We start from the raw sequence: 12260 nt of genomic DNA, 5'->3' as shown, positions 1-12260 counted from the left end.
AGTTGCTGGGATCTGCAACACTGCCGGTGGGCATCTCAGTACATTTCCAAGTGGCTGCAGCATTAGTATATTGTCACGCATTCACTGTGTACAGGATCACAGCTGCGAGTGCATTAACGTACATCTCTGCCCACAGTTGCCCCATGCTCCCTAGAAATTGCTCTTATGGATCGATAGCATTTACATTACAATGCATTTTCCTCCTGTCCACCCAATGACACACAATGGTGTCTGACATTTGAGGAGAAAGGTAATAGTCTGCGACTTGTAGGCAATGGCAAGATTCCAGCGAGTCTACATGATGTTTCAAGTGCTAATCGTCTAAAAGGTAAAAAGAAGAAAAACCACTGTTCCCCCACAGGTATCACTGCCATGTAACGTAATGCGACTGTGTAACTGGATAGAACATCGGTGGTGGAAAGTACAGTAAGCTGGCCTTTATTGTAAATTGCATTTGAAATATTAATACTGGAGGCTAGAATGAGTGGGTAGAGAACATGACTATCTGGTTGTGAAGTCTGGAAATAAGCACTGTTTATGCCTGCCTCTCTGGTAAACTATATAAGTGCTAAGTGTAGGCTTCAGAAAAACCGTTGAAGGCCCATAGCAGGTACAGGAGTCATAGGGGTACATTAATTAACTATGGGGTTATCAAAGCCACCAATGATTAGTGGTTTGTGTAACCGCTCCTTAGTCAATCTGTCCCTTTGGAGGATATTCATTTTAAGGGGATGCGGTCAACATCCCGCCGGATGGAATCCCGGCGGTCGAAATACCGACGCCGAAATCCCGAACGGCACAATCCCGACATATTCTCCCTCCGTGGGTGTCCATGACACCCATAGAGGGAGAATAAATTAGTGTGCCCGCAGCGTGGTGAGCGAAGCCAGCCTGCAAGGGGCTGCGTTCCGCTCGCCACCCCTGTCGGGATTGTGTGGTTGGGATTCCGGCATCGGTATTTCGACCGCTGGGATCGCGTCCAGCGGGATTTAGTACTGATCCCATTTTAAGGGCAGAATTCAAATGTTTTGTCCCCCTCCCGGCCGCAATTGCCCCCGCCGGCGGTATTCTAATGTTACTGCCGATGGCAGTAACAACTACATTTCTGCTCAGTGCCCCCGGAGGTTGCGAGCTGAAATGCATGTAAAGAGACCCGTTTGGGCGCCCAAACGGGTCTCTTAACGATCGTGCCCATTACTTTAGTCGGCTTTAGGTGCTTGATGCGCCTAAACCAGACTGTAATGAGCGCGATAACAGGGTATATTGGAATATCTCCCCTCTATCTCCCGTCTAAAGGTGCGATAAGATTTGAATCTGGCCTCAAGAATGTTGCAGCATCCAAACCACAGAAAGGCAGACATAGCCCAGTTTTTCAAGTCCCTTTGGTTTGACGATATACAGTATTAGATACGTTTCTAATGCTTACATTGTAACAGTGACACCAATGTTTGCCCAAAACACTTTGACATTTCCCAGATAATTGTTTCACATTTCCGGTCCATGAAATGCATAAACAATTACTTAAAGGAATACAGTATACGTATTTTATAGCTGCTTATAATAGGATAATTGTCCAGTTGTTTATTGTGTGAAAATGTAAATACTCTGATGGCCGGGTGTAGTATGAGTGGCCGGCGGTCGGGTTCCCTGCGCCTAGCATACAGGCGCCGGGATCCCAACTGCCAGCATGCCGGTAGGGGGGGGAGTGCAAAAGAGCCCTTGCGGGCTCGCTGCGTTTGCCACACTGCGGGCACGGTGGCGTGCTACGCACACCACGCCATTTATTCTCCCTCCAGGGGGGTTGTGGATCCCCAAGAGGGAAAATAGTTGTCGGTATGCCGGGTGTCGGGATTCCTGCGTGCCGGGATCCCAACAGCCGGCATACTGAATACCACCCCTGATGGCCAATAGGAGGTTGACTATGTACACTGTATTCATAAATCATTTATGACTGTTGTAGGTACAGTTCTACACTGGCAGGAGAAATGTTGAGCACTGCTGCCTGCATTCAGGGCCAAAGCATAATGGACAATTTGGCTGGAAAAAAACACTTGCGTCTGTCTGCCATAAAAGCCTTTGAAATAAGTGCAAGGTACGTTTTGTTTTGTAATACTTGTTCTTATTACAGAGCATTAATTGTGGTACAGATGCATCCTCATAGAACTAGCTTCAATACACCATGTGACGCAAGATGCCTGGTGAAAGTGAGCTTCCAGGTCCTGTGTGACTCTGCTAGCACCTGGCATCTTTTACACATAATGAGGCAGATGTATTAACCTGGAGAAGGCATAAGGAAGTGATAAAGCAGTGATAAGTACAAGGTGATAAGCGCACCAGCCAATGAGATCCAATATGTAAATTAACAGTTAGGAGCTGATTGGCTGGTGCGTTATCACCTTGCATTTATCACTGGTTTATCACTTCTTTATGCCTTCTCCGGGTTAATACATCTGCCCCAATGTGTCTTCAGCTGTCCATACGCCTAAAGATTTATTGTTCAATCTGGCTGGTTGGAATGAAAATCTGGTAATGTATGGGAGCAAATAACAATTGACCATTTGCTCCCAAACAATTAATAACAGACAAAAATTGGCATTCAGACAAATTAGTAAAATCCTTTTGATTCATTCAAATTGTCTGAACAACAGTTTTTGTCAGTTTTCCAGCATTTTGGAGCAAATGGTCAATTGTCATTTGCTCCCATACATTACCAGATTGTCATTCCAACCAGCCAGATTTGACAATCAATCTTTAGGTGTATGGCCAGTCTAAGTCATAATACAATGCATCTAGAAAGCATTAGAATACTGTGCTGACTAATTTGATATGGGACACTAGTATACAGTATGTGTGTGCGACTGAGTCTTTATAAGTAACAAAGCTGAACATGGTGTGGAAAAAAGTCAGCGCCACTGCAATGTAGCACTTTGTATACATATTCAGACTCAATTCAGACTCAGTCGCATACAGTTATAGAAGTGTTGCATATCAAACGAATCAGCACAGTCTCCTGATGCATTCCAGCACTAACATAGTCGCACGGGACCTAGTGCGCCCAGAGGGGCGGTTTGGTGCGACTGTAGCAATGATGTATGAGGACGCATCTGTAGGTAATAATTAGTCTAACTGCAAAATATGAATAGAGGCAATTTTCTGCACAGTAAATCACACAATAAATGAAATGTCGCTTCACCATTGAATGTCAAGTATCCCATGCGGGATTACAGAAAGCTTTGTGGTCATTGCAGCAAAGGGTGTTGTGAACTTTTGGTGCAAGATCTATCATTTTACAGAAGCTGAGTAAAGTAAAACTCTCTACAGCAATTCAGTATAATATAGTAAGAAGTTTGATAAGTAATTAAAGCATTCTCGTGCTCCCTGTATACAGTATCACCACTTGGGATGCCACCTTATTCAACTGTATAGTTATTATGCTGAGGTGGCTTTGCATGGATTCCTGGAAGAGGTGGCTGGAGACTAGTAGTTTCAGTGACAGATTCTCCAATAAAAACCGAACAGCAGGGGTCCCAGATCAGAGCACCACCACTGTAATACTACTGTACATAGCCAGGGCTGGCCCGAGGCCAAATTATTTGGTAAGCGAATAAATACATCGGTGCCCACTGAGGCACTTTTGCGCGTGCCTGAAAAAATTAAGGAGGCATGGTCTCATTGTAAAAGCCCAGTTGTAGTGCCCCTTATACATTTGCCCACTGTATTAGTGCCCCTTACACATTTGCCCACTGTATAAGTGCCCCTTACACATTTGCACACTATATAGGGGACCCTTATACATTTGCCCTCTATATAAGTGCCGCTGACACATTTGCCCACTGTTGAAGTTCTCCTTACATATTTTGCCCACTTTAATACTTCTCCTTACATATTAATCTAATCAAAGTACTGTATTACCTGATATGTCCCCTGTGCCCAGAGACTCGCAAAGCAGTCAGTGGTGTTGGCGCCTCCGCCATGCCCGGCACCGCTCTATAGCACTAGAAGAAGAAGCACCTCAAAATAAACTACTGCTCCTAGTAGCCAGACAGCAAGGGTTTCTGGGAGCGGTGGTTTATTTTGCATGTACAGTAATGTGAAGAATCTCAAAATAAACTACCGCTCCCAGCAGCCCTTGCTGTCTGGAAGCAAGGGATTTTGGGAGCAGTAGTTTATTTTATTTTTTCTTCACATTACTGTAGTACTAGTGGGGCGCGCTGCCAGACATAGCACAGCGACGCCAACATCACTGCCTGCTCGGTGAGTCTCTGGGCAGGCGCTACATATTAGGGCTTATCAGGAATGGCCAGTGTTACACATCTCGCTTTCACAGCTGAGTAGGGCGCCCTCCTCTATGCTGCGCCTTATTCATCTGCGTAACCAGCGTATGTGTAAAACCGGCCCTGTACATAGCCAGCCTATTATTAGGAAGAAATGTCTCTGGGTAGGCATTCCATTAAAATGCTCCATTGAACTGTCGAGGCACTATGCAAACATGGTAAAAATAACAAGTACTAATTGTAAAAGTTGAATACAGTATGTGCTAGTACTTGGGTCTCATAAGAGATCATCCTAGTTTGTGAACAGTACTGTTTTGGCACATAATAAAATAATCTTACAAGGGTTACATCCCATTAGTTAGTTATTGCATTGCCCCTAATGTAACAATTAATCTAACAGAATCCCCATTCCCAACAGATACCTGTAGCTGCCTATTGTTTTTTAAGTTTATGTTTGTGTAGCAGAGCAATGGAATATTTACCTGGTGGTGTAGTTACTAACGCTGCAGATTAAATTTTTCCTGGATGAGAATTTAAATAAATTAGGAAATAGCGGTATTAATATTTAAAGGGCAGCGCCTTCCATTCTATAATTGCTACCTTCCATCCTACCTACCTCCAGTACTATGCCAAGATCCCTTGCAGAACTCTCCTCCACTGATGCTTTATCTAACAATGTTGGATTTGAACTGTTCCCGCTGTCATTGCTTCTCAGGGACTATTGTAGCAAACGCAGGGGTGAGATTGCCTGAAGAGCGGAGATCGCTGGCAAGGAGATTTAAATAACTGCTAGTTGGGGAAACGGGATGTTGGATGAAGATGTCACATTAGATGGATTATCACTTAACCAAGCATATATGACATTCAACAGTATATTGGTATATTGTCTTTTGTGGCTCATTTGGACATGCTCTACCTTTTAGGTTTGGTGGTGAAGCTGGAAGCCCCGCTCTAACACTACAGGCAGCTAAACATTTCTGGTGTGCGTGCTCTCCGCTGACACAGTATGCTAAACAACGAGAGGTCCTAAAGGATTCTGTTATTTGTGTTATCAAGGCCCTCACTGAGGCTGACATCAAACATACACAGGTACAAAGTTGTAGGTTCATTTATCACAGCATCTGTATTGTATTGATATAAATACATTTCTGTATTGCTACATCTCATTTTTTCATCCGTATCCAGGTGACCGTAAAAGTAAAATTGCCCACTCTGTACTGTACTGTAGAACACTGTATTATACATAAGTGAGGGTACAAATTCAAATGAAGAGATCTGCATCAGGCAACTTCGAGTATGAGGGGGAGGGGGTGTTTGGGTATAGTTTATTATAGGTAATACTAAGACTAAATGGGGTAAGAAGTCACTAATGCTGTCTATAGTATATGGGGGGGTCACTAATGCTGTCTGTAGAATATGGTGGTCACTAGTGCGGTCTGCAGTATATGTGGTCACTAATGTTGTCTTTAATATATTATAGTCACTAATGCTGCCTGAAGTAAATTTATATGGTGGTCACTAGTGCTGTCTCTAGTATATGGTGGTCACTAATGCTACATGAAGTAAATTTATATGGTGGCCACTAGTGCTGTCTCTACTATATGGTGGTCACTAATGCTGTCTAGTATATGGCTGTACTAATGCTATCTGTAGTATATGGCAGTACTACGCTGTTTGTAGTATATGGTGGTCACTAGTGCTGTCTGTACTATATGACTGTCTCTAATGTTGTCTGTAGTATACGGCAGTCATTAATGCTGCCTGTAGTATATTGCAGTCACTAATGCTGCCAGTAGTATATTGCAGTCACTAATGCTTTCTGTAATATACAAATGTTACTAATGCTGTATGTAGTAGTATATTGCTGTCACTAATGCTATCTGTAGTATATGGTTGTCACTAAGGCTGTCTGTAGTATATGGCGGTCACTAATGCTTTCTGTATTATACGTATGTTACTAATGCTGCCTGTAGTAGTATATGGCTGTCACTAATGTTCCCTGTATTATATGGTGGTCACTAATTTTCCCTGTATATATATGGTGGTCATTAATGCTATCTATAGTTTATGGCGGTCACTAATGCTGTCTGTTCTATATGGCAGTCTTTAATACTGTTAGTAGTTTATGGCGGTCACTAATGCTTCTGTATTATTTGGATGTGAAATAGGTAGAGGGTAACTACTACTACTGAAATGGGGAAGGAGTGGAGCGTTATGATGAATGAGGTGACAGAAAGTCTAGCTTCACCCATGGGCGTGTACATGCCTCATCTAATGCAGAGTTGGAGAAGACCATAATTACTGTTTAGAATACAAGCTATCTCTACAAACTCCTGTGAATAATGTCTGAGTGAACCCCTAGGTTCTAATCTTCACTTCAGTGTTTCTTACAAAAACCTGTGTGTTCTAATAAATAACCCATCAGCTACTTTAAATTAATATTGATAACAAAAGTCACCTTTTTGAATCTCGTAAGGTAGAGTGCACTTACTAACAACACACTATACTACATATTCATAACAGTTACCAACTTGTAGATAAACAAAATGAGAACAGAACGTACTGTACCCAAAATTCAGGCATATTTTCCTTCTTTATATTTTATTAACTTTATTCATTTATTTATTGTGCCAGATAGTTTTAAAGGAAATTATATTGATTTTTATGGCAATGGACTGTTGGCTCTTCATGCTGAGAAAAGTGATTTCTCTAAATTAAACTCTTTTATAATGTATGCTGGGGTGAATCTCAGTGATATACAGTATAGTGCTCAGTAGAACATATTTGAACCGTCACTTACATTTCTTATGGTTCTCCCACCCGGTATCCAGTCAAAAGGTCAACACCACTTAGGTCAACACCAAGTGGTTGACACCTGAAATAGGTTGGCATGGACAAAAGGTCAATGTGAGTTTTTCAAATTTTTTTCAATTTTTTTAACTTTTTCATACTTTACGATCCACGTGGACTACAATTAGGAATGGTAACCTGTGCCGAGCGCAGCTGTAGCAGAGTGGGGCACCTTGCGTGAGCCATGCGAGGGGACACGGTGCACCAATTGGGGTTACCCGTCACTTTACGGAGAAAACAACACCAAAAAACATTAAAAACGCATGTCGACCTTGTTCATGTCGACCTTTTGTCAATGTCGGCCTATTTCAGGTGTCGACCTAAGGTGCATTGACCAATTGGTGTCGACATAAGCGGTGTCGACCTTGAGTCCCAGACGCCCTCCCACCCTAATTAAGTATGTGGTGTGTTCTGCCAGCTATTTGTTGACCAATCATACATAGGAGCATATTTATTAATTATCGGGAATTGGTCCTTATAATGATAATTTATTATCACCGCTTATATTGGCAAAAAGAAGTGGAGGCTCATCAGGATGTATAAAATAATACATGAAAGGACAGGCACTGTCATCAGGCTGCACATCTACGAGCCTCCATTGCCGAGAAGGGATCCCTCAGATTAAGTGTAACCCATAGACTGCAATGGCTAATGCCATATTCAGATGGTGTTAGTACTGAGGCCAAGCTACAGAATGCCACTCAGTAAATTTGAACATTTAGCAGCCCTTATAGAAACTATGGGGGCTGCTTTTGTGGCCAAAAATGGAGGATTACATCAGATATCCTGGTGCTTCTTAATATTGACAAGTAGTACCCAGAAAATATTTTTGATAAATATGCCCCTTGGAGTTGTAGTTCAGCAAGAAGATTAACCATAAATTGGCTGTTCATTTTAATCCCGCAATATTCTGGCTAGTCATTTCGCAATGTTTTTCTGCAGAATTACATGCATCTAAAGATTTACCTACATTGGAACATTAGTAAATGAATGTTATTTAATTTTATTTGCTTTGCTAAAAAAAAAGTAAGTTCCTTTTTCTTTGAATTTTTAAAGGAAAAACAAATACTCTCTTCACGCCAACTGGAAAACCCGGGTCATTGGTTCTGATTCCGGCTCGGTGTGGCAAGGTAGATGCGGTTCGTGCATCCTGGGTACGCTGAACAGGTCCCAACCAGGGTTATTCCCAGGTATGGTGGCCAGTCCTGGGATCGGGATCAGTGGGATCCCCGGATTTAGGACCAAAAATGGCCGGGATTTAATCCCGGGGATTGAGGGATCAGCGTTGAGCGTACAGAGGACACTCAGACGCTGCCTGGCTTCCTTCATCCGCCTCCCCAGCGCAGCGTGAGAGGTCACGCTGTGCCATCAGCCGCTGCTGGGAGCCGCCAGGAGAGAGCAGAGGACCCCCTGCCTCGGTATATGGTGAGTTATGTGGGCGTGGCGGGGCGAGGGGGCGGCCACATAGTTAAAAACCAATCTCGGGAATCCCGGGATTGGCCATCTTTCAATCCCGATATCTAGGATTGAAAAAATGGCCCAGGATTGGCTTTCCTATCCCAGGCAGCGATGGCTCCTGTCTTTGTGGAAGAGGGGAGCTGCCGCTGGCCATGCTGCCAGGAGGAGGAGAGGAGAGAGAGCCCCTGCCGGGTTCTGGAACCTGCACAATGGAGCTGACAGGCGCCAGGATCTATGCATGCCCACAAGCGGATGCTTGACTGCGTATGCACAAACCCCAGCTCATAGCAGCTGACTAGTGCTGTTGATCAATACTTTTTCTTTTTTGTTTTCCAGTGCTGTTGATCAGCCAGGGAGTGGCTTCCTACAGTAAGCCAGCTCTCTGCTAATCGCAGCCCCATCTGACAGTTCCTGAGGGCTGGAAAGACCTCCCAATGGGACCGCCTGTCCTGCGGATGACTCTCCCATAGAAAGTCACTGCCCGTTATAGTGTAGCTAGTGCAATCACGAACTGCAACTAGCTCACTGCATCTGCAGATTTTACTGGGGTATCTGCCAGTGGCGTGCGGTGTGGTCAGTGGCTGGTGAGGCACTACAGCCATAATGTCCTGCCGATGACCCCTACCACCGCCCAGCCATTGCCCGCTACTGCCTCTGAGCCGATGCCCGCTGCCACCGCCAATGGCATACAAACTCGCCCACCATCAACTGACCCAGCCCTCCGCCACTAATTTGCATCTCAGTCCGATGCAGCCAATGCCTGCTGCCTGCCTGCTCATCATACTTGTGATATATTGTACATTTTTATAGAAAAAAATAAATAAATTAGCGTGTGGGAAGGGAGTGGGAGGTGGACATGATTGCAATTTTGTTGTCCAGGGCTTCCATTAACTTAATGGAGAATGGTCTGAATGGGTTAAAAAATGTAAAAAAAAAAAAAAAAATGTGTGAGGTCCCCCTTCCTAAGTATAACCAGCCTCGGGCTCTTTGAGCTGGTCCTGGTTGTTTAAATACTGGGGGAAAAATTGGACAGTGGTTCCCCGTATTTAGACAACCAGCACCGGGCTCTTAGTCCGGTCCTAGTTCCAAAAATACGGGGGACAAAAGATGTAGGGGTCCCCCGTATTTTTAAAACCAGCACCGGGCTCCACTAGCCAGGGACATAATGCCACAGCCGGGGGACACATTTATGTAGGTCCCTGCGGCCGTCGCATTACCCCCCCAACTAGTCACCCCTGGCCGGGGTTCCCTTGAGGAGTGGGGACCCCTTAAATCAAGGGGTCCCCCCCCCTCCAGGCACCCAATGGCCAGGGGTGAAGCCCGAGGCTGTCCCCAGCACCCCTGGTGGGTGCCAGGCTGATAGCCATAAGTGTGTATAAAAAAAGAATATTGTTTTTTGTTGTGGAACTAGAAGGCCCAGCAAGCCTCCTCCACTTGCTGGTACTTGGAGAGCCTCAAGTACCAGCATGCGGTGAAATAACGGGCCCACTGGTACCTGTAGTTCTACAAAAAAAAAAAAAACACAACACACTTCGTGAAAGTAAAAATTTATTAAAACACACTTACACACTCACACATACTTACCTACATCCCACACTGGTCACGTCCACTTGTCCATGTAGAATCCAATAGGGGCACCTGTAAAAATGAAAATTCTACTTACAAACAAAGTAATCCACAGGAGGAGAGAGAGAGAAATAGAAATGAATGAATATTATACACTCACTGACACGGTAGGACGTTTGCACAGACAGGGGAGAGTGCTGCTGCTGGCTGGGAAGACAGCAGGCGCCAGAGGAGGAACGAGGGGGGATTCCTTCCTGGCCACCGCACACAGGTGCCGCACTGGAGGAGGAACGAGAGGGGGGGGGGTTTCCTACCTGGCCACCAAACTCCGTCTCAGGCACACAGACGCCGCCACTTCCACCTCCAGCGGCACCTGTGGGTGATTGGACACAGGGCCGGTTCTAGACCTTGTGGCGTCCCTGGATGTGGCTTCTTCATAGGGAAGGGGCTACGCCACATTTATCTCCTTGTACTTGTGCCCCCTTGTAGCTGTACCCCCAGTAGTTGTGCCCCCAGCAGCTATGCCCCCAGTCGCTGTGCCCCTTGTAGCTGTGCCCCTTGTAGCTTTGCCCCCAGTAGCTGTGCCCCCTGTAGTTGTTCCCCTTGTAGCTGTGCCCCCAGTAGTTGTGACCCCTGTAGTTGTGCCCCCAGTTGCTGTGCCCCTTGTAGCTGTGCTCCCTGTAGCTTTGCCCCTAGTAGCTGTGCCCCCAGCTGTGCCCCTTGTAGCAGTGCCCCGAGTAGTTGTGCCCCCAGTAGCTGTGCCCCCTGTAGCTTTGCCCCCAGTAGTTGTGACCCCTGTAGTTGTGCCCCTTGTAGCTGTGCCCCCTATAGTTGTGCCCACAGCAGTTGTGACCCCTGTAGTTGTGACCCCTGTAGCTGTGCAAGTGCCCCCAGTAGTTGTGTCCCTGTAGCTGTGCCAGTGCCCCCAGTAGCTGTGCCCCCTAGCTGTGCCAGTGCCCCCTGTAACTGTGCCAGTGCCCCAAACACACACACATAAAAAAAAAAAAATGCACACACAATACATACCGCTCCTGCTGCGCTGCCCTCCGTCTCCGTCCTCCGGCTCTTCTCTAGTATGGGAGAGATGTCTCTCCCATAGTAGCGTCGCTCAGACACTAGGGGTCAATTATGACCTCTAGTGTCAGTCAGCGATGCCGGCTGCAGCGGGCGCTCACACATCCCACGGCGCATGCTGCAGCCGCGGGGGGGATTAGAATGCGGCCCGCTACTGATTGGACAGCTGATCCAGCACTTTATCCGCTGGGCCAATCACATCTGGGGGACTGATTGAGGCATCAGTAAAGGTGCCGCTTCGCCATGCTTTTTCAATGGGCATTCATAGCCCATTGCTTCGCCCTGCCCGCCCCCCGCTGCCCAGACTTCAATGTTAGCGGCGGGAGGCACCTCTCCTCCCAGACCAACATTTTCACAGGGGGGATATTATTAAAATAATAAATGAAGATATTTATCACAGACTCTGTTATACATATATTCTTTTTATTATTTTAATCAGTATGACAGGGGAGACACTGCCTCCCCTGACTGCATGTCCCTGGTATCTGCAGTCATGCAGCTCATAGCTACTGTTCTCAGGCCAGCTGCAGTGTGAAAGGCAGACCTGAGTCATGCCTAAGAGGCTGCTGATTAGTGGGTTCAGGCATACTTACCTACTCTCCCGGAAGCTGCGGGAGGCTCCCGTTTTTTGGGGTAGCCCCCCCGCACCCCCGGAAGAGTGGGCAGGTCTCCCGCATCCTGCTTGCACCCTAGTGATGCGAGCAGGATGGAGAGATAACCTCCCGCATTTGCGGGTCCGTCGGGTGGAGAAGGGGTTAAAATGACGCAAATCGCGTCATTTTAGCCCTTCCCGCGGACCCGCGAATCGTGGCGTTTCCCGGGGCTTAGTGGTGTCACAGTCCGGCCCCGCCCCCCGAAGACACCTGCAGCGTCTCCTCTCCGGGCTTCTCCTGGAGAGGAGAAATGCAATGTCGGTAAGTATGGGTTCAGGAGTGCTGGGAGATGACGTCATCTCCAAGTTCCCTGTGTGAAACGGTGGTGATATGAAATGATAAGTAAGTTGAGCCCTGTTAACATAGCTAACAGTCATGTCAGTGG

The 12260-nt window shown here is 46.2% G+C and overlaps 1 protein-coding gene across 3 annotated transcripts in view; it reads left to right on the top strand.

Moving 5' to 3' along the window:
- The window catches only part of CFAP46 (cilia and flagella associated protein 46), a 798890-nt gene that overhangs the window by 450909 nt on the left and 335721 nt on the right, over nt 1-12260 (top strand). For all 3 annotated transcript variants that reach the window (XM_063962013.1, XM_063962014.1, XM_063962012.1), the window contains exons 24-25: nt 1961-2092; nt 5198-5363. In XM_063962013.1, coding sequence (XP_063818083.1) covers nt 1961-2092; nt 5198-5363 — 298 coding nt within the window. The remainder of the gene's footprint in view (nt 1-1960; nt 2093-5197; nt 5364-12260) is intronic.

Source organism: Pseudophryne corroboree, chromosome 3, assembly GCF_028390025.1.
Source record: "Pseudophryne corroboree isolate aPseCor3 chromosome 3, aPseCor3.hap2, whole genome shotgun sequence".
Taxonomy (NCBI): domain Eukaryota; kingdom Metazoa; phylum Chordata; class Amphibia; order Anura; family Myobatrachidae; genus Pseudophryne; species Pseudophryne corroboree.
Note: the sequence above shows the minus strand (reverse complement) of the source record. Positions and strands in the feature narration are given on the sequence as shown.